Here is a 27,836-nt window from a genome sequence, read left to right as displayed (position 1 = left end):
CATGATTTTCTTTTCTTCGGGAGTAAAGCTGCTGGACAATATCACGTCAGTTTCACGTGACCCACATGGGCTTCAGCAGCGATCGCGTCACCAGCCGATCACCGCGACGGGTGCAGTAACCGTGTGTCACCAAAGCACGACAATCGTACCGACTCCAGTCCCCACGCTGCACACCACACCCTCGGGACTTCTTTCACTGGCTTTCTCCCCCTTCCCTGCGCCCTCCCCTCTGGCAACCGCCTGCTTGCTTTCTGCATCGAGGAGTCTGTTTCTGCTTTGGTAAGTTTGTCCGCTTGTTTTTTTCAGATCCCACATGAAAGTGAAATCACGGGATATTTGTCTGTCTCTGCCTGACTTCCTTCACTTGGAACGATACCCTCTGGGTCCACGGGTGTGGCCGCAAGTGGCAAGATGGCGCTCTCTCTCATGGCTTCCCAACACTCCACTGTGTATGCATCGCTTCTTGAGCCAGTCGTCATGTCAGTGGACACTCCGCTGTTTGCAGGCCTTGGCTTCTGTAAACAGTGCTGCCATCAACACAGGGAGCAGCTCTCTTCCCGAATTTCACTGCTTTGATTTCTGACAGCGCAAGAGCGTAGGGATGGCAGCAGCTACAGTGTGGCTGTCCTCTGCGGCACGCGGGGCCAGTGGGCACAAACACCTCCTGGGCACACGCAGCGCCCACGGTGACCGTGCACACTGCCTTCTCTAGGCCTCCCAAAGGACTGGCTGTTCCACCTGGTATGTGGCCGAGGCCTGGAATGGATGCTGGCGGCGGCATCACACGGCATCCTGCGACTCTCTGTGCGTGTCTGTCACCACCAGGAACACAGCTGGGAGAGGGCGATGAACGAGGGGCACCCTGCAGACCCGGCTGTCCATCCCCCACCCCCGAGCCCCGCAGAACTGAGCCCAGAGGGAGCGAAGATTCCAAACCGGCAGCGGGCACAGAAAGAAGAACCCAGCTGAGGCCTCTGGCTCAGGAAGCCCCGGGCCAGCCCTACTCCACCAGAGTTTGGTCCTGCGGCTGACGGGGGTCCCACCACAGCTGTGTCCAGCCTTCCCCCTCACACAGCCCCTGGGGGCCTCAGGCAGGGGGGAGAGGGGATCAGCAGGGCAAGGGGGCACTGCTGCACCTCTGGCTCTCCGTCAAGATGCCTCCTCAATCCTCGCATTCTTTCGCATCAGTAGTACAGGGACACACAAAACCATCACCAACAACAGGGAAAACAGCAGCCGTTTAGACAGGAAAGGGGAATAACTTTCTAAAAGAATAAGGGGAAACAATCACTAAATAAGCCCTGCGGTATTATCACCTATTCACCCATCCGCTGAGAATGCTGAATTCTGACTACAAACACACATACATGAAGTGAAGCAGGCAACTGGTGACGATTAATGCCTCTGGAGGAACAGATCTAAAACCTGCACTTTTAAGTCATTGAAGGTCGCTGTGATTATCTGCGCTCACAGCTGCGTCCTGGTAAATCTTTTAAGTTATTAATAGCAAGAGCCGTAAATAGCAAGACAGAAAAGCAACCCCGAGTCATGGCGAAAGAAGGGGCCGAGGCCCTCACTGTGAAGCCTCTCCCACGACACCCGCGCACCGACTGCTGACCCCGGCAGTGCACTGGGCGGGGGGCACGGAGCCCCGGGGCGCTGCAGGAGCGGGCTGGCACGGCAGTGTGCTGTGTCCTGGTACAGGACTTCTACCTGCACCTCGGGATCCACGAAAAGTGAGATACTGGCATATGGCGCATGACACCAAACCGAGACGTCCTCGTGCCAAGGATCAAAGACACAAAGCCAAAAGTCCTGTCCTCCAGGGGAGCCTGGTGCAGCGGACAGGCCAGAAAACTAACAAAACAACAAGCTGCCTTCCAGAAAAGGCTTGACCCCCGCTTGGAGAAAGGCCGGGGGAGCCTCTGAAGGACAAGAAAGCACATACAGCGAATTCAAGGCAGCGACTGTGATGGGGGCGGCCGAGGGGGACGGGTTTGCTTGCTCAGGACGGAAGGGCAAGCCGAGGAGGGGGCTCCGGGCCGGGCCTGGAAGCCGAGTCCATCTGAAAGGGAGCAAAGCACAGCCCCGCGTGCCGACAGGAGGGCTCCCTGAGGAAGAGGGAACAAGGCGGCCGCCAGAGATGACGCTGGACGGCCACAGCCGGACCGGCCGGGAAAAGACCTTCGATGCCAGTTTGAACCGTCTCTGGCAGACCACGCTCGGGGGGAGAGTTAAGACAGGAACAGCCTAGTTAGATTCCACGTTTATGATATACAATAATAATAACAGCAGCTGCCCTGTCTGGGCACTTGGCTAGCTGCTGAGCACTGCGCTGTTTGCCGTGAGTTGAGGAAGCGTCTCCAGCACACTGCAAGTGTGCAACCAAGTGAGCGCCCGCCCCTGTTAAACCAACCCCTTCACAAAACCCACAAGGGCAGTACTCTCGTTCCCAGTTTTACAGACAACCAAACCAAGCTTCGGTGAGATGAACATTATAGGCCAAGGTCAACAGCTACAAAGAGGTTGGGTCCAGGGGTCTGGCTGCAGAAACTGCCCCAAACCACTATGTCGCTGGCGGCGGGTCAGGGGATGGACGGGGGAGGAGAGCCCGCAGTTTTACTGGACCTACGGTGGCCTACGTGCACATTGGTTAACTGATGAAACTTCTGACTAATCCTTTACAGGCGCAAGAAAGGAGGGAGTGGGAGGGAACAGGTGCATGTGGGGAATCACCACTAGAGCCTGTGGGTTAAGGCCTCGCTCCGTCTCATAAAAATCCAAAAGCCTTAGAGTACAACCCGTCCGGTCTTCCACTCGCCTGTGGGGGGAGCCCTGCTTGTCCCACAGGCGTCTGCTGCCCCAGTCCAGGATGTGGCTACACATCAGGGCCGAAGCCTAGCTCTCCTCTTGCTGAGAGTACACACCAGCAAGATATATTTGAATGAGGCACAAGAGGACTTGGGGGTCTAGGGGGCAGGGAGACAGACCATGCTTGCAGCTTGGCTGATGCTTCCTTGTGTGAAACTGGCGTGGACCCAGCATCTGCGAAATGGAGTCCTGGGGGCTCCTGGGGAGCACTAGACGAAACGCCAGACATGAAGCACCCAGCACAGCCATGACACGTGGTTCGAGCCCAATAAATGCAGCCGTTACTATAATTATTATTCAGAAGATTGGGGAGGGGGGGGGCTCGAGAGCAAGAAGAGAGAAGGGAGGAAATGGTTTACCATGGGGACCTTCTTAATTGAAGTCTAATTCACGAGATATACGATTTGCCCTTTAAGAGTGTTGTACCACTGAGTGGCTTTCAGTGTATTCACAGAAGGGTGCAACAACCCCACCTTCTAATTTCAGGGCATTGTCATCATCCCCAAAGAAACCCCGTACCCATTCAGCAGCCACTCCAAGTTCCCTCTCCCTCCCCAAGCCCCCGGCCACCACAGATCTGCTCGCAGTCTCTAAGGATTTGCCCCGTCTGGACGCTTCCTGTAAATAAATCATCCAACAAGTGACCTTTGGTGACCGGCTCCTTGCACTGAGCAAACATGTCCCAGGTTCAACACGTCCGAGCCCACAGTCCAGAACGCCTACTGCACGGCCTGGGTGCCCGACGGTCACGAGCTGATGAGTATCTGGGGTGCCTCCACCACTGGGCGACATAAATGACGCTGACAGTCTGCGTGGATACGCCTTTGCAGCTCTCTTGGGGACACGCCTCGGGGTGGAACTGCGGGGTCATGTAACTTCATGTTTAGCTTTTTGAGGAACTGCCACACTGGTTTCTGATGCCGCCAGGGATGATGCCACACTGGTTTCTGATGCCGCCAGGGATGATTTTTTACTGCGATCTGAAGTCAAAGATACTTTTTTTTTAATGGCCACACCCTCGGCTTACGGACGTTTCCAGGCCAGGGATCACACCCACACCACGGCAGAGGCTTCTGGATCCCTAACATGCTGCACCACAGCAGGAGCTCCTGAAGTCACAGATGCTTTTAAACCTCTTTAGAATCTGATAGAAAAGGAAAAACGCGGCAGCATTTAGCCAGTACTTCAGTGTTGCCCGGTTTCAATCACCGTACCTCAGGACCCACCCAACACAGTTAATTCCCCGCAGATGACCGCCTTCCACATCCCTACGGAGAAACGCTGCACACAGCCACCAGGAACATCAGCCAGCGAGAGGATGCCAAAGAAAACGCACCCCACAGCTTCTGAAATAACTGGGTTTTGAATGACGAGTTTCTATCATGCCAAGAGTAAGATTTTTTCCCCTTGAGGAAAAGGGAGCAAACCATTTGGCATCAGAGTCGTCAGGGGAGCTCTTCAGGCTCAGAGAGCGTGATCAGCTCCTATCTCAGGCAACTGAGCAGTGCTGCTCGGCTCAGAAACCGGCAGCCGGAAGGTTAGCTGGTCCTGGCCTATCTCCTGCTCAACGTCAGTTACCCAAACAGAAGAAACTGATGACGTTAAGGAGGTTAGAAACCCTTTTTTTTTTTTTTTTTTTTTTTTTTTTTTTTTTTTTTTTGTCTTCTGTCTCTTTTTTTAGGGCCGCACCCACGGCATGTAAAGGTTCCCAGGCGAGGGGTCAAATCGGAGCTACAGCTGCCAGCCACAGCCACAGCCACACCAGATCCGAGCCACGTCTGTGACCTACACCACAGCTCAAGGCAGCGCCGGATCCTTAACCCACCAAGGGAGGCCAGGGATTGAACCCAGAACCTCACGGTTCCCAGTCAGATTTGTTTCTGCTGCGCCACGACAGGAATTCCAGGGATATTAGAAACTTTAAGGCTCACATTTTCAAAAGGCAGCTCCACTTGCTGGTTAGACCAGTTCTGACAAACAGGAATACCCGGAGTCTTAAACACACGCAGATGGCAGCTGAAGAAGCTGCACGTGAGACGAGAGACTCAAAGGGTTCCCTGGGCCCCAGCCCCGGACACTGCCCTGAACCAGCTGCAGCGTCTGAAACACTGAAACCATTAGCCATTCGGCCTCTTTGCGAGGTACCCTGGGTGATGCTGCGAAATCCTGCCACTGAGCGTCTGGGATGTCGCGCAGACTCTTCATATGCACAACAAACATTTACTCAAAATCAGAAACAACAAGGGGAAGGCATTTAGCATCATCACTGACACGGGGGAGGCAACCGATAAACAGAAACCATTCGACTAAATACACACTTAAGCTGAGCAATGACTATGCCAAACCCCGTCGGCCGGGCTCTGGAGACACACACACAAAAGCCATCCGGTGCCTCTAAGCAGCTGAGAGCCTGGCGGGGAGCCCGGGAAGGGCACGTCCAGCGCAGTGTGAGCGGAGGGTCTGCTAAGTCAAACGCAGGGCGCGGGGGCACACGGCACGGGGTGGAGCAGCGAGGAAAGAAAGTGTCAGGGGACTTCTGAGCGCAGGAGAGGGCTTTCGGTCACCCTTGCTGAGAACAAGTAACACGCGCTGAAATGCTGCCACGCTGAGTGTACACAACGACAGCCTTTAGTGAGTGGACTTCCTGGCGAGACCACCCGCACAACCAGCAGCAGAATGTCTCCCCGACTCTCCAAGCTCCTCCTCGCGCCCCCCTGTCGAGGCCGCGGCCTGTCCCACCCGGGCCCTCAGCCACCAAAGATCTGCTTCCCGTCACTGCAGTTCAGCTTTGCACCTTCCAGAATCCCTTACGGACAGAATCATACCGCAGGCTTCTGGCGTGTGGCTTCATCAGCAGAGTGTTATTGAGATTTATCTGTATTGTTGGGGAAACCAGGACATCTTTTTTTTTTTTTTTTTCCTTTTTAGGACCACACTCGCGGCATGTGGAGGTTCCCAGGCTGGGGGTCAAATTGGAGCTATAGGTGCCGGCCTACACCACAGCCACGGCAATGCCGCACCAGATCTGAGCCGCCTTTGTGACCTACACCACAGTTCACGGCAACACCAGATCCTTAACCCACTGAGCAAGGGCAGGGATCGAACCCACAACCTCATGGCTCCTAGTTGGATTTGTTAACCACTGAGCCACAACGGGAACTCCTCTCTTGCCTATTTTAGGATTAGGTTGTCTCCTTACTGTTGAGTTGTAAGAGTTTTTTTAAATAGATTCTGGATAATATAGGGCGTTCCTTTGTGGCACACTGGGTTAAGGATGTGCTGCTGTCACTGCAGCAGCTCAGGTCCCTGCAGTGGCGCAGATTCAGTCCCTGGCCTGGGAACTTCCGCATGCCACAGATGTAGTCCCCCCCAAGAATATTTCAGGGAGTTCCCTGGTGGCTCAGTTGGTTAAAGATCCAGTGTTGTCACTCCGACGGTGCGGGTTCAATCCCTGGCCCAGGAACTTCACATGCTGTGGGAGTGGCCAAAATAAAAAACAGCAACAAAAATATCATGGCTACAAGTGCTTTAACAGATATGTGATCTGCAAATACTACAAGGCTAAGGCTCGTGTTTTTATCTCCATAAAGTGGCTTTTGAAGAGCAGCAGTTTTCTATTTTAATGAAGTCTAATTTATCATTTTGTCCTTTACGTTTCATGCTTTGTGGCCTAAGAAATCTCTGCACGCCCCAAAATGGAGATTTTACCTCAATCTCCTTTGATAAACTCTGCCGTTTTGTCTTCTGCATTCCAAGGCTCTGATCCATTTCAATTTAATTTCTGGGTCTGTGTGGGGCAAGCGTTGAAGTTAATTTTCTGAATACTGATAACTGCGCCAATAGCACTGGTTGAAAACATGAATCCTTTCCCCCTTTGAATCAACTGAATTTATACGGAAAGGCCCACGGCTGGACTCCATGTCTTGTTCCCGTCTGCCCATGTGCTTATCATTATGCCAACACCGGGCCACCCTGACGGCTGCAGCTGTGCTGGCCGGGGTCACGTCCAGGGCACTTCCCCGTGAATCTAAGCAGCAAGTTAGCAATTCCTTTAGAAAATAATCCTGCTGGAACTTGACCTAGATCACCTTGGAAAGAGCTGTCATCTTAATATTAGGAATTTCTAGCCATGAATATGCACAGCTCTCAATACCTTTCTATTTATTTGGGTCTTTTTCTGAAAGAAATTAATTCTTGTCATTTCCAATGTACACATCCTTTCTTGAATGCATTCCTAGGTATAAATTTTGTTGTTTTTGCAAATGCTATGATATTTCCTTTTTCACTGTCTAAATGCCTATCAATAATAGACATAAAATTGATTTTTGTGTATCTTGTTATCCTGCTTGATTAACTGTTCTAGTATACTGCCTGCCAATTTCTTAGGATTTTCTACGTACGTAAAATGTCTCAGTGGAATATGGAGGCTCGTCTTGTTTGGTTTTCAGCCACACCCATGGCACAGAGAAGATTCCAGCCGAGGGATCCATCCTTAACCCACTGCGCCAGGCCCGGGATCGAACCTGCACCTTCACAGTGACCCAGCCACTGCGGCCGGACTCTTAACCCGCTGCGCCACAGCGGGAACTCCAACCAGAGCTGCCTGGACTTCCTTCTTCACATCAGCAGCGTAAAAACCCAGTGCTGGTTGGTAAGGTTTATCACAAGGAGGCACTTTGCCTTTATTTTTGAATTTCAGGAAGCCGGAAATCTTATTCTGTAGGTTTCTGGCGCATACATCAAGAAACTGTATTAAATTATAGTCTCTAGGTAGAAGCAGGCAAGCATTCCAGAAGACTGTCTTTCCCTAAGTAAGGTCTATCAATCTATTTTTGACATATTTCAGCTAAATCAAAAGAAATATGGCTTGGCAAGCCTGGCTTCCAAAAATAACTGCCCACTACTTTAAATTCAATTTCACAAATGTTTCTGAAAATGGCTGCCTCTCAAGCTGTTATTCGATAGAAAACTACAGCCACCCTAATGCCTGCTAATTCTTAAACTGCACGGCTCTGCCTAGATGTGGCGCACAGGGGCCCACCGAAAAGTGTCACTTCGGGGAGTCTATCAACCCCCTGCCCAGGCGGCGCCCTTCCACCCCAGCCTCCCACACAGCATCAGGAGCTGGCAGCACCAGCCCTCACGCCATGTGACTCTGGAACCCCCAGAGCCACTGAAGAAACTCCAAGTTCTGCAAGTGCACCCCGCTGGCCATCAAGACCTTCTTGACCTGGCCCTCCTCTGTGTCCTCAGCTGCACACGTCATCACACACACTGTGCCTCTGAAGCACCTGTGCCACTGTCACGTGGTGCTCTCTGCTCCGCCTGAGGCACCCTGCAAATCACAGCTCACCTCTTGATCTCCCTGGGCAGCCTTTCCAACGAAGGGACCCGGGATCCCTCCCTCCGAGAGCCCCTGTCTGTGTCGCCACGACTGCCCTGTGGTACTTTTCAGTGAGAGCCAGAAGCTTCCATGGACATCCCCTCACTCATCCAACACGAAACCGAGGCAGAGAAAAGAGAGGTGTTGGCGGATCTGCCGTCCTCTGCGCAGCTCTGCCTTCTCTACCACTAAGCCGGTGCGTCCTACAGCAGGACCGTGTCCTCGCATTCTTCAGTCCCAAAGGCTCATGCTGTGCCCACGAGGTGGCAGCCACCGTGCTGGGGCCCGGAGGAGAATAAAGGTGAGGGCACCGGCCCTGCCTGGGGGCGTGTCTCACAACACGGCCACTGAACGGAGACCGCTGTACGGTTAGAACACCGGGGGCCAGGGCAGCACCGGGGAGGGGGCGCGATGCCGGGCTGGAGCCCGCTCCTCTGTCTAAAAGCATCCAAGGCCCGGCTGGTCTCAACGCCGGGGCGGGACCACACGCCACCCCGCAGGCTGCGTTTCCTCCCGCTGGGCATCAGTTTGCTTCCTTTAAACTGAATCGTGGACACTGGAGGCTGAGCACAATGTCTACACTGGAAACACTGCACGAATTTATACACTGTCAGCACATTTACTTGGATTTGTATGAGGGCCCCGTGTACTTTTACAGATTAAGTTCCTGGAGGGAAGGGTGTCTGTCTCCCGTTTCCTACATCCGCACTGCTGACTCAGCGATCAGGCTGGATGGCAGAGCAAACTGCTCCTGGCTTCTTGTAAGGCCGCCTCCCCTGAACACTCAGTTGACATCTGACAAATTTCATTTTACACCTGTTCCAGAAAATACTAGAGGTGTTTCCCTTCCCTTGGTCAGTGCTCACTGTGGATACTGTCCCAGGGTTTCTCTGATTCCCAGAACTGTTCTAATTGCAAGACCGTGTCTCAGCAAAGCTCTAACACTGTGTCAGAGGACGGGTCCCGATAGTGAACGTGGAAACACAGTCACACTTTAACTCAGTCACTCGGAGGCTCCTGACATTTCTCCTTGTTGCATGACTCCCACATGGGAGCTCATCGAAGGGGAAAAAGGGGAAAAGGGCAGCGGCTGGGGGCGGGTGAGGCTCAGGGAGACAACGGCCTGGCCTGGCGAGGGCACATGTCCCCCAAGGCCACCAGCACACACATCCACGGGAGCGCACCAGGTCCAGCGGTAAGGTCATAGCCCACACACCAAACCTAAGACAGAGCTGGCGGGGTGGGGAGGCTCCGGCCCGGGGTGGACCTAGACAAGCCTGGCCTGGCCCCGCCTGCAGCGACAGCCTCTATGAGCCATTGCGACTGCTAGGAGGCATCTGCTCTAAGCCTCAGTTTCCCCATCCCAGGTGGCGAGCGACAGGTTACAGGTTGCTGGTCAGATGTCACGAGTGCCTTCACATCAAGCACACTGACCGTCTTTGCAGGATTAATCCACCACTGCCGCCTCTTGAATCCCTACAACCTTGGCAGCTGGTGGCCCCCGGGGAAAAGATTGTGAGCCGAAGCTTCAGAGCCGCTTTTCTGGGGCGAGGGGGGAGTAGATGGACGGGGAGTTTGGGGTTCGTAGAGGCAAACTATTAGGTTTAGAATGGAGAAGCAACGAGGTCCTGCTGTACCACCCAGGGAACGATCCAACCTCTTGGGTCAGGACACGATGGAAGACAGTACGAGAAAAAGTGTGTGTGTGTGTGTGTGTGTGTGTGTGTGTGTGTGTGTGTGTGTGTGTGTGTGTGTGTGTGTGTGTGTGTGTGTGTGTGTGTGTGTGTGTGTGTGTGTGTGTGTGTGTGTGTGTGTGTGTGTGTGTGTGTGTCTGGAACACCATAACTCAACTATACTTTACTTTCTTTTTTTGTGTGTGTGTGTGTTTTGTTTCGTTTTTTTTGCTTTTTGGGTCGCAACCACGGCATGTGGAGGTTCCCAGGCTAGGGGTCGAATCGGATCTACAGTCACTAGCCTAGGCCACAGCCATAGCCACACAGGATCTGAGCCGTGTCTGCAAACTACACCACAGCTCACAGCAATGCTGGATCCCCAACCCACCAACCGAGGCCAGCAATCAAACCCGCATCTTCACGGATACGAGTCGGATATGCTTCTGCTGCACCACAATGGGGGCGCCCACTCTTAATTTTTAAAAAAAGAAAAAGAATGTATACATATATACGTACGACTGTGACACTTGGCTGTACACCAGAAATTGGCACAACACTTTAGATATACTATACTCTAACAAAAAAATTTTTAAATGCAAATGTGTCAACTCAAAGGCAGCAGGAGAAAAGCCGCCTTACCTCCTCTGCTCTTCTCGGCGCTTTGAAATGCCCAAGAGCTGTTTCGTGCCCACTGTTAGAGCACGCCAAACGCCAGCGTGTCTCAGCTTCCACGTTCCATATTGCTTCCATGTGGAATTCCCAATTCCCTGATAGGCTCACTTACAAACTAACTTCTACTGCAATGCAAAGCGGTGCCTGAGCTGCGCAGCTGAGAGAGGCCCGCGCTGGTGCTGGGCTTCTCCACTCCCGCCTCTGCTGCTCTGGGCGCCGAGGGTCAGCTACCAGGGAAGGGGTGCTCTCTGCTGGGAGAGTTTTAAAAGGAAAGCCGAATTACAGAGAGACGTGAGGTGGGCAAAGGGCTGAGTCCACGTATAGGCAGAATGAGAAACTCAATTGCCGCGGAGTTTCAGAGTAATAAGAATAAGCTTAAAGGGGGAAAAAAAAGGAGCTGAGCACATCCTGTCTCCGTGCCAGTGATCCACGGCTCTCCATTAACTTGGTCCTGTTGGACTGGCACTACTGTTCTCCCCTTCTTATAGAGACGACAGAGGCACAGAGAGGTTAAGGAACTTGCCCCAGAGGGCACAGCTAATAAGCTACGGAGCAAAGGCCATGCTTCTAACCACGGCTTCTCTACAGCCCAATGAGATGAGAATAAGAAATAATTACATTTGGAAGAACCTTAAACTAAAAGTTCTTTCGTATCATTTCATTCTCAAAACTATACCAGGAGGGAAAAAATGAACGCTATTATGATTCCTCCACTGAAGTGTAAAGAAACAGAGAGGAAAAGTAATAAATCTAAGATCACAAAGCATAAGGAATAAGACTCAGACCTGGGAGTTCCCATCGTGGCTCAGTGGTTAACGAACCCAACTAGGAGCCATGAAGTTGCGGTTCCATCCCTGGCCTCGCTCCGTGGGTTAAGGATCTGGCGTTGCCGTGAGCTGTGGTGTAGGTCGCAGATGCGGCTCGGATCCTGCATTGCCATGGCTGTGGTGTAGGCTGGCAGCTGTAGCTCCGACTTGACCCCTAGCCTGGGAACCTCCATATGCTGCAGGTGCAGCCCTAAAAAAGACAAAAAAACCAAAAAACTTAGACCCAAACTAGCTTTAGGCATCAAAGACACGCCCCCTTGCATGCTCTCAAATTTAATTTTAGTGAATTTGTGACCTGTGTACCCCCTGGAACTCAGAGCTCTGGTCTGGAACCTCGAAGCTGAGCCCACCATCAGCCCAGACGCACAGCTCTCCTCTCCCCCGGCTCTGTCTGCATCCTGCTGACCTGTGCGTCCATCGGGGCCAGAAACGCACCTTGTCAGCTCTGGACCCCCCCCACACACACCCTGGTGGCTGGTGAAACACCTGGGAAGGTGCACGCAGACCCCAGCGCCAGACATTCGTGCCAAGGAGAAGAAACAATCCGCCGGGAGCTCAAGTGTGGGAACGGGGCAGGGACCGGTCCCAGCGAAAGCAGACAGGGAGCAGGTCAACCAACTGCTCCAATTCGTGCTAAAAGCACGGGTGGTGCAGAGAGGGCGGTGGACGCAGAGTCAGGGGTGCGAGCGCCCGCTCCGCCGCTGCCCAGCAGGACGGCCTGGGGTCACTCACTCCCCGCCTCTCCTTGTTTCCCCAAGGAGTAAGACAGGTCCAGCCCCCTGCCCTGGGGGGATTACAACTCCTTGGGACAAAGAGAAATCCATCTTTCAAAGATGAACGAGTCACGTCAAAAGGGCACAAGAAAACTCCCACCTGCCGAAGCTGTGACCATCGGAGCAACCAGAGTGACTTTAAGGGACGAAACCCCAAGTTCAAAAAGCAACTTAAAGAGTTCCCGTCGTGGCGCAGTGGTTAGCGAATCTGACTAGGAACCATGAGGTTGCAGGTTCGATCCCTGGCCTCGCTCGGTGGGTTAAGGATCCGGCGTTGCTGTGAACGGTCGTGTAGGTCGCAGACACGGCTCAGATCCCACGTTGCTGTGGCTGTGGTGTAGGCCGGTGGCTGTAGCTCCGATGAGACCCCTAGCCTGGGAACCTCCATGTGCTGCGGGAGCGGCCCCAGAAAAGACAAAAAACAAACAAACAAAAAACCCGAATGTCTCGCCATTTGAAGAAGCTGTTAAACAATTCCTTCATGTAAAATCAGGAACAGAGCAGCATTTTGTTTGTTCTTCCAGCAGGGCGGCCCTCCTGAGCAGCCGGACGGCCCTGGCAGCTGCGATCGAGGCGCTGCTTTCTAGGAGAAATCCACTTGACAAGAGCGGGACACATAATAGGCACAGAAAATCATTCCATAAAATTTTAATGACACCACTGAATCAGGCAAGGCTTACCAACTGATGGAAAAAACACCAGACGCGCGGTCGACGCCTCTGTACTACTGCTCACGTTGACAAGTGGGACGTGCGCCAGGTGCACGGGAGGCGGTGGCCTCAGACCGTCACCCCATCCGGCGGCCATGCCTGACCTCACTGAGGGCGGGACACTGGTACCAGGCACCTTTGATGCGAGGAAACTGGATACCGACTTCGCCTCCGAAGTACTCCAGCCAAAAAACGTTTCATCGGAGCCCCCCACGCAGTTTAAGTGCAACCAGTAGATGAGAAACAAACCTCACGGAGAGGCGGCAGCTGGACCAACCGCCAGACAGGACACGCAGGACAACAGGCCTGGGCTCTTCAAGTTAGAGCCCCAAACAATAAACGAACCAGCAAAGGATGGCGCTAGGTTAAAACAAACTTATGTGGCACCATGCCCAGATGCAAGGATATAGTGGTTTGGATTCATTAGTGGTTTCAGAACGTGGGGGTCAAATGGGAGAGATTTTAGTATTATCTGCACGGTAGAGGCAATATAAATTTACCGAAGTACAAAAGTGAAGAACGCTAATTGAACAACACAAGCTCTAAAACACCTCTGATCCAGGGAAAAACCTGCACAGGTGTCCCCGTCTGCAGGTTCATGAACAACCCAGATGGCAGGCACTCTGGCTTCACGGCGGGAACCTCGGGCACTCCTTTCGCCGTCACGGGTCTCAAGTGCATCACTGAATCTGTTTTTGCTGGTACCGCTTCTGTAAGGAGTGCAACGTCCCTCTGAAATGTCCCCTGCTCCCACCATCTCCCAGGGCTGATGAGAGCCACACAGCAACTGTGCTAAACGCTCACACCGGGGTCAGGGCCCATCACTAACATGTCAGCGCCGACTCTGAGACTTCAATGAACGGTAGGTTCTCAAATCCGTGCTTCAGGGAGGCTGAGCCACCGGGGAGAGCAAGGAAGATTCAATGCAGAGACAGGCAAGGCCGGTGGCAAAAGACCAAAGGAATGCAGCTGGAGATGAAAGGGGCTCGACTGGGGGGTAGGGGGTCATGAAAAGATCCCACGGGCCTGAGAGATGCTGATAAAGAGGGCTCTGCAGGCCCTCCTGGCCGCTGGGTAGCAGGGTTAGGGGGAGCATCACTCCCAAGGCCCAGGTGTTACTCTTCAAAGACTGAGACCACCGAGGAAAATCAGGAGACCCCCCCATCGCACATGACAGGAGGGAGGGGGACACGGAGGGAATCAGTGCCCCATTCGGTGAAAAGATGGAAGAGGAACGAGGGCAGTGAGAAGGGATTGGATTCCATTAACAGAAAAAAGTTCAGAGAATCCCAGAGAAAGTTATTTCATCAACATGCGGAGAATTTAAGCCCAATGCGCGAAGGTTACGTTCAGAGAGAAGAGAGTGAAGAAAACGAATGGCCAGGAAGGGCTTGCTTTATTAAAGACCTCAAAAATCATCCATGGAGATGTCAGTTTAAGAAGAAAAAAAAAAAAAGGAAAAGGAAGAAGTCAGTACGCAGGAAACTCAAGCCAGCTGCAGAAGGGATGACGCCAAGGGACCATCCCGAGGTCACTGTGACTCTAACATCAAATCGTGCCGCCTAGAAAATTAAATTCTTCGTGTCGCCAGGGGTTAAGTCAGACATGGCTGGTACGCAGAAGGCAGACGGATTATCAGAAACACGGGCAAGTCCCTTGAAAAGCAAAAGCTGGACTACTTGACACACAACGTCACGTCCTGAAGCTGCAGGGAATGTGCTCACTTACTGAAAGGCCTGCAAAAACGGCCCCAAACCATGCGAGCTGGAAAGACGGGGAACAGTCGGCACGAAAAGCATCCCCTTTAGACAGGGTCATATAAATACCATCATCTAGAATTACTACTGTTGAAATGTCAGGACTAGAGGAAATCTAAGAACTTTAATGTAAATAAACAAATTCTAAGACTGCCACTTGACGGCCTATTTGGAAACCAGAGGTTTTTAAAACTACGAATGCACCACGCGGCCCACCTTAAAAATCAAGGAGACCGCCAATGACTGGGGAGAAACCAGAAGAGCGGCCGGAGTCCCAGCACGGGGGTCCTGGCAGGTCTGGACAGCTCGGCCTGGCCTCCCGTCTTGGGGCGGGGGGGGGGGGGGGAGTCACCCTCCCCCCAGACCCCGCAGCCAGCACCGAGATTCCACCTCGCGCTCTCAACCCCGACTCGTCCCCGCTCCCTCTTCCCGCAGACGCTGCCCCCCCACCCCCCGCTTCGCTGCTCAGGGTACAGGTCCTTCGCGGCTTCTGTCAGATTTACTCTTCAGCATCCCCCACGCTTCGAAGCTGAAGCGGACGCTGCAGCAAGACCCGGTGGGGCTCACCCCAAGGAGGCGAGGCTGGTTTCACAGCCCAGGAGCCATCGGCGTAAGTCACCAGATTAACAAACCACAAAAGGCCCCCCGCACGTCCCTCTCCGAGGATCCATAAAAAGCACTTGAGAAAATCTAATATCCAACCCTGACTTTTTTTTTTTTTTTTAAACGTTCCACAAAATAGGAACAGAGGGTAAAACAACTGTCCTCTGAATCACAGAACGGCTTTTAACGTCGGGCAAGGCCTTCTCCACAGCATCTGGTAACTAGTCTGAAGTATCTGCTCTGGTCCTTTCTTAGTTGCGGCCCTTTCTCACAATTTTCTTCAGGGGCCGTTACTTATACAGCAGTGATTTTCTCTGTATAGGGTGTCGTGCACCTGCTCTGAGATGGACATCGGGGGATTCTCTGTCTCAGCCCCAGCATCCGGAACTGGGCGTTTAACGGTCACTCCCTAGAGGCTTGTTCAACGAACAGACAGCATGAAATGTTACAGGGGTTCGGAGGAGCCAAGACCATCACAGTGAACAAAAGTCTTACGGCGGAACCTCAGGGAACATTCTTCCAGCCCCTCTCCCTGACATCTGTTTAGAATTCCCCATGCGGTAGTAACTCCACCTCTCATACTGCTATATTTCTTATTACGTTTTGAAATTGTTGAGCAGATTAAAGGATTCTTTTGAAGCTTTTATGCTTTAACTTTGTACTGAGTCTAAACTGTCTCTAACTATTACTGGGACAGATTAGAAATAATTTGGAACCGAATTGGATTTGCCATTCTGTAAGCTTTTCTTATCTCGCAGGGCTAATAGCAGACACTTACTCTTCACAATAGCCCAGAAGAAGTCTTATTATCTGTATTTTACAGATTGAAAACTGAGGGTCAGGCAAAAAGCTTATCTCCACTGCTCTATAGAGGATATTTTGTATCCCATAATAAGTTTGGAAACGTACAAATTATACAGCGAGGAGAAAGCACGATATTGAGGAAACAGGACAAGCTTTGGATTTGACCATAACTGGGTGTGACTTTCAGCTTCTGCGTTGAAACTGCCTAACCCTGGACGTGTTATTTAGTCCTTCTGAGCTGTTCAGTACAATTTCCACTGCGAAGCTGCGGTCATGACCCAGGTGGCCTGTTTAAAACGTTCAGTCCCTCTGCTGCCACATGCCGAGCCTCTGGCCAGTGGGCTCCAGCCTGGGTATGCCCCTGCTTTGCCACCTGGAGCACGCAAACGCTCAGTGAACAGGTGGCCTAATACGTGTTCCCCTCCGAGTTCGTGGGGACCTTCATTCTGTGGCCCCCAGGGGCCACACGGCTCATGAAACCATTTTCCGCTCAAAACACAGCTTTGGAAAACATACTAAGGCACAACAGAGGTCTTCTTAACTTGAACAATTTCTGCTTTTAAGTTTTCTTTGCAGATGCTTCCAGCCAGTCCATTCGTAAGTACAATTATTACAATGTAAAAGCATGTGCAAACTTCATGAGCATCCCACGGTTCTTGATTGTGAAGCTTCGAGTAATATAAAGTATTTAACAGGACCTAAGACACCATCTGAATGTCACTGGGGTTCTAAAGGATCTCAACACTAGGCTCCACTCTGAGAAGAGGCTTAACTAACGCTTTGCCTCCCTGATGGAGAGACCCTCTTTAGAGAAAAGAGAAGTCTTGTCGAAAGGGAACATTTGACCAAATTATTTGGGATATCTGGATCCAGAAAGAGTTCCTCGAGGCTGAGCACTGGGCCCAGAGGTACTTACAGTTGGGGGGTTCAGGATGTAAGCACAGAATGACCTTGGGGACTGGAATGCGGGGCAGGGACTGGAAGGCGGGGTGGGGCCTGGCTCTCCTGGGGCCCCGTGAAGGTAACCTCAGAGCTTTGCCTTGGCGGAGCACCGGGGAGCATGCCAGGGACCAAAGGAACGGAGGAAGGTCCTCCAAGCAAAGTGAACAAACGAAGAGCAGAGCAAGGGCCCCACCTGGGGAACCGGGGGCTGGCCTGGCGGGGCTGCCTTTAGGGGGAAACACAGCACGCCCTCCCCCTCGGAGTACAAGGCGGGCCGTGAGGCTTTGCAGGTGCTCTCATCAGGCTGAGCATATGCCCTTCTAGTTCCAGCTTCTGGAACTTTTTTTTATTTGAAATAGATAGAGTACTCTGATGCTTTCTCTGTGGCCATTGAAATGCCTATGTCGGAGTTCCCGTCGTGGCTCAGGGGTTAATGAATCTGACTAGGAACCATGAGGTTGCGGGTTCGATCCCTGGCCTCGCTCCGTGGGTTGAGGATCCAGTGTTGCCGTGAGCTGTGGTGTGGGTCGCAGACGTGGCTCGGATCCTGCATTGCTGTGGCTGTGGTGCAGGCCAGCAGCTACAGCTCCGACTGGACCCCTAGACTGGGAACCTCCATGTGCCTCAGGAACAGCCCTAGAAAAGGCAAGAAGAAAGGAAAAAGAAGAAGAAGAAATGCCTCTGTCACTCTCCTTTCGTAGCGTGTTGCTATGAGGCAGGACATCTGTCGGTTTCCCACTGTTAAACCCACCTTCATTCCTCAGCTAAATCTCACTCAGTCAACACCGTACACACGGCTCAACAGGCTACGGCGAAGTTTTCCTTAAACTCTTCCCATCTGTGTTCGGGACTCTTGCTTATGGCCGTCACTGTCTTTGGTTTTGGTTTCAGGGTTATGCTCACCTCATAAAATGAATTAGGAGTATCCCCGCTTTCTCAAGCTTCCTGAAAGAAGAGTTGGCATAAAACCCACATTCATTCCTCTCTTCGTGTCTGGGAAGGTGCCTGAGGGGGGCCACACGGGCCCGGATTTTCTAGACGGGAGAAGGGTTAACAAAAGATTGTATGAATGGACATGGGCTATGCAGATGAGCTGCTTCTTTCCACGAAGAAGCTTCAGTATTTCGTGTCCCGCGAGGAAGGTGTCTATCTGTTTCCACGTGGGCTGACATGACGCCGTCCATACCCTATCTTGTCCTTGCAATGTGTGCAGTACATCTAGTGGTACCACCTCTTTCCCTCCTCATATTGGTAATTTGTGTCTTTTCTCTCTGATCAATCTGGCTCGAAGGTGGTAGATTTCACTATTTTTCCCAAAGAACAAGCTGTTGGTTTGTCAGCATCAGGTTATTTTGTTTCCAATTTCATTGTTTTAGGTTCTGGTCTTCTTTGCTACTTACTTCAGGTTTATGTCCACATTTTTTTTTCTACTTTCTTCTAGTTGAACCAGAGGTATATTGATTGAAGGCCATTCTTCTATTCCAATACAGGCATTAAACACTATAAATTTCCTCAGAAAGATGGCCTTAGTGGCATCTCACCAATGATGTATTGCGCTTTCATTTTCGCTCATTTCAAAATACCTGTTTTTGATGTCTCCTTTGACTTATGGTTTAATGACAAGTGTGTCATTTTGTTTCCAAATGTCTGAGGGTTTTGTCAAAGATTTTCGTTATTGGCTTCTAATTTTATTACTGTCAGAATATACTTTATAAAATGAGAATCCTTTTAAATGTATTGAGGTTTGTTTTGTGGCCCTGTGACTCTCCAGAGAAGCAGAGCCACAAACCAATAGGGCACGTATGTGGGCAACAGATGTGTGTAGGTGTGTACAAAGAGACGTACTTTAGGAATTGGCAGCTGGCAAGCATGAGATTTGCAGGGCAGGCTGACAGGCTGGAAACCCGAGCAGGACCCGCGTCACAGCCTTGAGAGACAACGCCTTCTCCACTCTTGGAGAAGGTTTTGTTTTGCGGGGGTGGTTTGTCTGTTGGTTGGGTTTTGTTGTTGTTGTTTTGGTTTTTAGGGCCGCACTCGAGGCATATGGAGGTTCCAGGGCCAGGGGTCAAATCAGAACGGCAGCTGCCAGCCTCCGCCACAGCCACAGCCACACGGGATTGGAGCCACGTCTGCAACCTATGCCACAGCTCACAGCAGTGCCGGATCCTTAACCCACTGAGTGAGGCCAGGGATCGAACCCACATCCTCATGGATACCAGTTGGGGTCATTACCCCGAGCCACATGGGGACTCCCACAGAGAAAGAAATTTCAGAAATTTCTCCAAAGAAAATTCTCAACTTTTGCTCAAAGACCTTCAGTTGGTTGGATGAGGCCTACCCATATCATCCAGGATAATCTCTTTTACGTAAAGCCAAAGGGTTGGACGGGTTAATGCATCCACAAGTCACTTCACAGCAACCTCTGGACTTGCGTTTGACCAGAATGACTGGGCACCACAGCCTAGCCAAGTTGACACACAAAATCTGACCATGACTGCCCCCATCTGGTGGACTTTGGTAAATGTCCAGTGCCCACTCGAAAAGCAGGAAAAGCACGTGGACTCTGAACTCAACTGTTGTTGAGCAGGTGTTGTGGAAAAGTCAATTAGGTCAAACTGGTTGACGGCTCAGTTCAAATCCTCTCTAGTCATTTCTGTCTACTTGTTCCATCAATTATTGAAGGACATTGAACCCTAGATTTACTTCTTCTTGCAGTTCTATCCTTTTGCTTCATGTGTCTTAAAGCTCTATTATTAGGTACATAAATATTTATGACTTACATTTTCTTGAATTGAGCCCTTGATCACTGTGAAAAGAACTTTTTATCCTTGGTAATACTCTCTGCTCTGAAGTTTACTTTTTTCTGTTATCTATAATGCCACTCCAGACTTTTCATTAGTGTGGGCATGGTATAGCTTTTTTTCCATCCATTTGGCTTCAACTGATTTTTGTCTCCACAGACAATTTTGAATGAATTCTAAAATTCATTATTTGGAGGCAATATAGTTGGGACTTGTTAGTTTTTCTTTTTTTTTTTAATCCAATCTGACATTCTCTAGTTCAATTAAAGTATTTAGACCATTAACTCTTGATCTGATCAGCTTAACCATATCATCTTGCTATTGGACTTCCTTTTATTCTTTCTTTTGGACTAACTGAATATTACTTACGATGCACTTTTACCTCCTTTGGTGGCTTACTAGCTATAATTTGATTTTTATTAAAGGTTGTAGGGAACTTTCTTAATATGCCAAAGGGCATTATGCAACACCTGCAGCTAACATCACATTTAATGATAAAAGACTGAACGGTTGCTCTCCACCATCAGGAGCCAGGCGAGTACAACAAAGAAAGGAAAAGAACTGGTATCCAGCTTGGAAAGGAAGAAGTAAAGTTTTTTATTCACTGGCAACCTCAACATCTACTTGGAAAATTCCGTAAAACCTATAAAAAGCAACTAGTAATACTATGCGAATAGGAGAGGCTGCAAGATAAAAGAGCCACATAAAACAGGTGCATTCTACGCAATGATCTGGAAATTGCTATTTTAAAAAGAGTACGGTTTACGGGACCATCAAAAATACAAAACACTTCGGGATAAATCTGACAAGATAAGACCTTTATACTTTTCAGTTTCACTAGGAAACACTGCCGGCTGAGGAAAATTAAAGGCAATCTAAATGAATGGAGAGACGTGCTGTGTTCACAGGTCAGACCTAGTGCTGTTAGAATGCCACTTCTCTCCAAATTGATCTATCAATACAATCCCAATCAAAATTCTAGCAGGGTTTTTTTTTAAGAAATTGATGAATGGATTCTAAAATTCACATGGAAAGGCACGGAAACTTCTTGCAGCTCCTGGCTGTTATTCACTCTCTCTTGCCTCATGGCTTTCCCACCTCCTTTGGCCAAGCTAACCCCTCAACACCTTCAAGCATCAGCTCAAACACCCCGTGGGAAGCCTCACCTTCATCTTTCCACCTAGAGCTCCCCCGTCATCCGAGACCTGTCCTCCTATAAGACACCCCCTCACACCTTCCCAGCACCTCCATCCTTTCATCTTCTTCACCAGATGGTAAACCCCACGGAGCAGGGGCCCCTGGCACGACCAGACACTGTAAGAACTACAGGTGACATCCACCCCATACACACCAAGCCTGGGCTGGAGACACCACACGTGAACTCTTCTCCAGGACAGGCTGCCTGCTGAAGGTGCCACTACCACAAATGCCGAGCAGGAACTTGGGCAGAGTGCCCGATTTGAAAAGCTGTGCTCCGCCTCCTGTGCTGTCACACGGAGGCACGTGGCGGGGGATGGGGACAGGGCCACTGAAAACGAAGGACCAGCAGACTCTCCCTCTTGTTTTACAGTTGGCACCTTAGAGACACTCTGGAAGATTTCTGGAGAAGGAATGAATTCATTTAGATTCGTGCTGGATTGAGGATCAGCTACTTAATTTTGACGGTTCCTCCAAGTTTCTTCTCATGTGTGTTTATCGGTGGACATAGCATCGTGTCATTCTGACAAAACAGGATGCAAGATAGGGAGCAGAGTGAAGCCTGGAGGCGAGGACGAGCCAGGCACGTCCACACAACAGAACACAGGTGCCCCGTGGTGTGTCCGGGACAGGCAGGCAGGGCCCGGGCTGGGGGCAGGGGTGGGGGTGACCCTGCCTGCTCTGTAACCAGGGGACGCCTTCACGACACCCTTCGACTTGCCCGTCCAGGCACCCCCCAGTTCTGCCCCTCCTCCCAGCCCGTGTGCTGCTTTCATTAAACACGTGCCCTCGCATCATTTCAATGGATCTCCACCAACAACTGGGGGAAAAAGGATTTTTCTCCTCAATTTGCAGGCGAAGAAACCGGGCTCGGGTGTTTTAAGTGAGTTCTCGTCAGGACCTGGATGGAAAGTGTGGGCATCAGAGCAGCAGAGAGACTGCAGGAAGTACAGGTGCGGGATCACCCACCTCCACGGGTCAAAACCTTGCCCCCCAAAGAGCAACCAGCACGGCCCTGGTGCCCACGGGAGGTGCCCAGGAACGAAGCCGCTATCCTGATGGCCAAGGCCAGCCGTTAGGTCTTTTCCCTGCTGCCCCTGAACACAAGATGTTGCTGATGAGGGTGCGTCTAGGCCAGCACGGTCCCCGGGGCCACGGGTGCATGGAGCCCAAGGGCAGGCCTGGCAGCTGGCCTCCTGGAGAAGGTTGGGTTTTTGTTCCAAACTGCCTCTCAGCAGGCGACCAGCGGGTGTGATGTGTGCCCGGAGCACGGCTGTGATGGGGGTAACTGCAGTGTATGTAGCAGCTGGAGTGCACATGTGACAGCCCCCGCAGTGGCCTCCGCTGGGCATGGTCCTGTGTGGCAGGTGCTCTGCCTCTCCGAGTGCTTTAGGCTCCAGGCCCGGGCAGACAGGACCCCACACGGCCTGTGCCTTCCTACCGTCCAGCCCTGGAGGCTGTACGCTGGAAGTCTCCGTGGGGCGAAGCTCTGGGTAGCCTGGAAGGGAACACAGCACAGCCAACAGGCAAGAGGCTTCCCATCGGTCTGTCCGTCCATGCCCATGTCTGCAGCCGGGGCCCAGGACAGACAGTCCCCGGGCTTCAGCCCCTCCCCGCCAGGCTCTCAGAGAAGCCCTTGCCATGTTCCAGTCATACCGCCCCCTTTTATGCAAACACAGAAGGCAGGGCCCAGCAGCTGGCCGACAGAGGACCCAGGTCGGCGGCCCAGCACTCTCCTAACCCAGGCCTGCTCCCTGGCACCACCAGCCAGGCTCATTAACCCCGTCTCACGTCTCTCCCCAGAGACAGGGGTCAGGCCCCTGGCCATTACTCTCCCCTGACAGATCAGCTTCGTTTCTCCTCCCTGCCGCTCCTATTACCTAAGCCTCCCGACAAGCCTATAAAGGATGCAGGATTGCTCCGTTTTACAGACAGAGAAACTGAGGGTCTGAAAGGCTGTCCTGCAGGGTCTGCTTGCAGGAGTACTGTTTCTAGCGTGCATCCATCTGCTTCACACAGTCGGTTTCCAACCCTGGACATCTGTCAGGACGCGGGAACGCTGGTCCTAAACACGGACAGACGTGGTGTGGGCTGAACGGGGAAGGAGTCTTTCTGGGAAATCTGAAGACACGCTATCCTTTCCCACTTCCTGAAGGGCTTCCTAAGAAGCCGCTTCCACTGCATCCCTTGTTTCCATGACAACGCCATTCCTCGGTGATGATTTCACAGCTTCAGCACGTTTCCAATTAAATACATTCCTGCTCTGGGGAGAAGGACGGTGTGACCAGCAGTGGTGGCAGGAGGTCCCCACTCAACGGCACCAAAGCCAGCAAGGCTGCTCTCGACCCCCTTCAGCATCGATCCTCAAGTTCGGCTGAACCACAAAGACTCCCCACATCCACCAACAGACCTCACACCAACCGTGCAGCTCCCTGGCATCACAAAGGCTCCCACCCCTCCCGGCCTCTGACGGAGCAGCGCCATCACCTGGCCACCCGAGTAGGCTCTGATCTCCTCGGCCTGAGCCCACAGATAAAGGCGGACGGCTCACAGCCTCCATCTGCACCTGCTCACCCGGGCAGCTACCGCCTCCACTTCAGTTTCCTGCTTATCTCAGAGGATACTTGCAAAGAGGGTGCAAACTTAGGAAGGCAAAGCGCCTGCACGGCGCCTGGCCTGCAGGGCACACTCCCTGGTCCGGTGTTAGCTCCTCCCTTTCCAGTTTTCTTGATGGGGAACTAGTGGAGGAGGGCCCCCAGGCTGCCCGAGGAGAGTGGCAGGTCTCTCTCAGTGTGGCTGACAGGCAGGGGGAGACCCTGGGCCAGAACAGGGGGCTCTGGGCTCTGTCCACAGCACGGCCCGGGAGGGTGGAAGAAAGCGTCACAGATTGACGGATGAGGAAGGGCTGGAGCAGGTGTTTCAGACGGTGACACAGCACCCCTCACAGGAGGAGGCCACCCACTGAGAAAGCTGTCCTGAGAATTTAAAAGGACAAGGGATGTTCCAGGGCCTGACACAAAAGATGTACCCAGGAAAAGGAAACCACGCTTAAGGAATTACATGGAAATACATTTACGAAGAGTCACCTACATTTATATACATTTATAATCATTCAAACAGATAAACAGGGACTTCGGCCTTGAACACCCAACTGAAGAAAATAAAATGCATGCCGCAGCCACCATTACCCAACCGAGTCTGAACGACGACGACCTGGAATTTGAAATTTCACCCAGGACTTTGAGGAAAAGAGAAATTCCCCTGTTATCTAGTGCCATGTCTGAAATGTGACAGACACCCCTCCCCAAAGAAACCACGTCAGCAGCGAGGAAGGGGGAACCGAGGGCTTGTGGGTACCCTGACCCCCCCCCTCCAGCCTGACTGCAGCCCCCGCCCCACCCGCCTCGGGCTCCGGGACACGCGGCGTGGACACACCCCAGGGCCTTTGCACGTGCGGTTCCGTCTGGGGAGTGCCCCCTCCCCGCTCTTCCTTCAGTGTTCCGGTCAGAGCCAGGCCCTGTGCCACTGCCTCAGCCTCCCTGGACAGAGACGCTTGGCTCTGGGCGTCACCTCTGGTCTAAGTCTTTTCCAGTTTTGTTTACTTCTATCCTTCCTACCAGCCCCTGAGGGCTGTCTAATGAAGTCAAGGGCAGTCTAGTTGATCCCCGTATCCCCATCCTCCAGCCTGCTACTCAGCACACAGGGCTTAGGGAACCGACACTGAGCAGCTGCTCCAGCCTCAGCACGTGGCAGCGGCTCACGTTCACGGCAGCACCCCTCCACCTTGGAGGGCACCTGAGTTCAACGCTGTGCCTGGGCCGAGCATCATAACCTACCCAAGACAGGAGCTCGATACACCTGGCTGCTCTTTTTTTTGTTTTGTTTTGTTTTGTTTTGTTTAGGGCCACACCCATGGCATATGGAAGCTATCAGGCTAGGGGTCGAATCAGAGCTAGAGCTGCCGGCCTACACCACAGCCACAGCAACATGGGATCCGAGCCGCGTCTGTGACCTACACCACAGGCACAGCAACACCAGATCCTTAATCCACTGAGCAGGACCGAGGATCAAACCCATGTCCTCATGGATACTAGTCGGGCTTGTCACTGCTGAGCCACCATGGGAACACCACTCCTGGCTTTAATTACACACACAGCAAAGTGGTGGACCGTGGGTGGCTCAGTGGGGCCCCAGTGCCACCTGGATGAAGACCGCGGCACCGCTAGGTCAGGGGCCCCCCCAGGAAATGCTTCCACCAACCAGCTGAAGGGGGTTCAAGGCCAGAGAGCACAGGGCACGAAAGCAGAAGGTCCAACCACGGTGTCTGGCCCACCAAGCGACAAAAAACGGGTGAGGGAAGAGGGGACGGACGGGCCCAGCGGACTCCGTCTGAGGGCCTGAAGAGCTGGAACCCCTGAGAAGCCTGGCAGTGCAGGCGACAATGAGGGGCGACAGGGAGCAGCCCGTGGCTGGATAGTGAACTGCGGCACATCCGGAGTCTGAGAAGGGGCTTCTCCGTGGAGGACGTGCTGAGGCAGGGGGGCAGCCTCGGATGGCACCGGGGCGTCACAGCGGCAGAGGAGGAAGGCCAGGCAAGGCCCCTTCCCGAGGAAACTTCCACACCCGCGTTGCTGGATTTTTAGCACCATGTGAATGAATCCGGGGCCCTACCGTTGTGCCAGGACAGGTTACAAATAAGTCTAAGTGCCTTAATCCGCAGTTTCCAAGTGCGCCTTTCCGGGCCAATCCCCACCAGGGGGAGAAAAACACTCGGACTACCAAGCAAGCTCTGGCATTCGGAGCGACGGAGAACATTTGAGGGTTCAAGGTCACCGCATGCGGACGACCAGCTCACAGACCGAGAAGAAGCTGCAAGAGCAACTATGGAAGCTTCCATAAACCTCCCTCCGCCCGCCAACATCCAGGAAATCAACACTTGGGACATCACAGGCTCAAAGCAACACCTCTGCACAGACGCGTCCTCACACGCTCGGCTTTGAGAGGCCAAGCAGGGAGTGGCTGGAGCTGAAGGGGCTTCAGGGAGAAGCTTGGCTGAACCTCTGCTCCCAAAGCAGCGATAACTCTGGCCCAAGCTCTCAAGAGCAACCATTTAAAGGCTCTTCAAGTTGGCCAAAGGCTACAGCAAACTGAGGACAACGGACTGAATCTTGGTCATAACAGGAGACGGGGGCCTCTTTGCCAGGTGAGGGAGGGTCTCGTAGCTCCTCCCACCTGCACAGCATGCAGGCTCTACCTGGGCAGGTGGGCCGGCTTGAACACAGCCCCACGAGAAGAGTGACTTTATCCGGAGTAGACGGTGGAAAACCCAGGCCTGGGGTGTGTCAGCAATGACAGCGAATCTCTGGAGCAAACCCCTCGGGGAGGCTGACACGGCCGCTGGCCTCAAGTCACAGAGCCGGTCAGAATACATCACAAAATCGCAGACCGGCCAGAAACAGAACAGGGCCATCTGGTCAACCCAAGGGCCAGCAAGTACTTGGTAAGATCCGGTTTCTCCCTGAGGGCCCAGCAGGCTGCAGAGGCTCAGAAACCGGGGCGGCCTGAGAGCTGTGGCCATGGCTCAACGTGAGAGGCCCGGGAGGCCTGAACCCTGAAGGCCCTCCCCGAAGGCGTTTCTCGCCCATCTGTCCAGCTCTGCCACCATCCACGGTCTTACCACCAGAGCAGCCCTCATCTCTGTTCCACTGGCAGCAAGCCAGATGGCAGCGGCAGGACGGCAGTGCAGGGAGGCCCGGTGTGATATAAACCCCATCAAGTCCCCACCCGGAGGCCACTGCTGTCTCCAAGGTCCTCACAGCCACGCAGCGGCACTCCTCGGCCCTAAGAGGATGCAGGGGAAAGAACCGCACCACGGCCACCACGCAGGTGGGCAGGCCACACACCTGGCTGCAGGGGCAAACGACGGTGCTGAGGAGAAACTGCAGGCAAGGGACAGCCGGGGGGCCCCAGGAGGAAGTCACTTTCCCAGCTGCTCCACCATCGTCTTCTGCCCACAGTCCCCCCAACAGCATCCAATACTCTGTCGTCCCAGGCTCGAGCAGCCTCTATGCCTTCTCTCCCTCCCGTGGGCATCTCCTTCCCACGTCCCATCCCCGTGGCCAACACCGGAGCCCTGACACACAGCGTGAGCTTCTGCGTCCGGGTCCCTGTGACTGAGACACCACACCCTACCAGCCACCTTCCCCCCCACTGTGGGGCCCCAAGAGAAGACGATTCCCTAAAATCTGGCTCCTCGGTGCACCCCACCCCTAATGGAACCTCCCTCAACCGAGGTCTCTGGCTCCCCTCGTGCCGCACAGAGCCCAGATCCCTCTGGCCTTCATCCTGTTTTCATCAAGAGCAGCCCCAAGGCTCAGAATCTATTGTCCCACCGATTCAGCCAGCCTGGCCAAGCTCTCCTGGTGGAGCCAAGAGTCACGGCCCCCTTCAACGTCAAGACTGGAAGCAGTGCCCAAAAGGCTGGGCCTGCACACACACCTGCTGGCAAGGTCACTCTGGTGACTCTGCTGCCTGCACCCTGGTCACAGCTGCTGGCCTTTGGTCCCCTCACTCTGCTCTCTCCCTGGTGGGCTCCACTCAGACTGTGGACACCTCGACAGCTTGGAGCTCAGCCCAGACTGGCCCTGTGCTCCCTGGAGACGGCTCCGCTCACACTCAAGTCCCAAGGCATCTTTGCACCAACACTCACTCGTTCCTTGAATATTCAAAGGTCCTTGGTGCTTATAAATCAGCCAGTGGAAGGAGTTGCCTAAGGATTTTAAGAAAGCTTATGGGGTAGATAGCTGAACTAAACGTAATTATG

General features: G+C 52.8%; 1 protein-coding gene and 1 long non-coding RNA gene across 9 annotated transcripts in view; both read right to left on the bottom strand.

Annotated features, from left to right (window-relative positions):
- Positions 1 to 27,836, bottom strand: part of TRAPPC9 (trafficking protein particle complex subunit 9) — a 472,116-nt gene that overhangs the window by 289,390 nt on the left and 154,890 nt on the right. The window contains exon 18 of one of the 8 annotated variants that reach the window (XM_085021609.1): positions 6 to 4,015. The exons of 6 other annotated variants lie outside the window; for them this stretch is intronic. In XM_085021609.1, the coding sequence (XP_084877735.1) occupies positions 3,953 to 4,015 (63 nt within the window). In that variant the 3' untranslated portion in view covers positions 6 to 3,952. Of the gene's footprint in view, positions 1 to 5; positions 4,016 to 27,836 lie in introns of those variants that run through there. One more of the 8 variants, XM_085021610.1, reaches the window with a different exon arrangement.
- Positions 10,116 to 17,272, bottom strand: LOC146403645 (uncharacterized). The gene is made up of 2 exons (XR_014843317.1): positions 11,650 to 17,272; positions 10,116 to 10,197 (listed from the first exon to the last, which is right to left on the bottom strand). It is a non-coding gene; the product is annotated as an uncharacterized LOC146403645 (long non-coding RNA).

This window comes from Sus scrofa, chromosome 4 (genome assembly GCF_054392235.1).
Source record: "Sus scrofa isolate SSC_HxYL_T2T_F1_AM1 chromosome 4, Sscrofa_HxYL_maternal_Yorkshire_Landrace_v2.0, whole genome shotgun sequence".
NCBI classification, from domain to species: domain Eukaryota; kingdom Metazoa; phylum Chordata; class Mammalia; order Artiodactyla; family Suidae; genus Sus; species Sus scrofa.
This window is presented reverse-complemented; position numbering and strand designations above follow the sequence as displayed.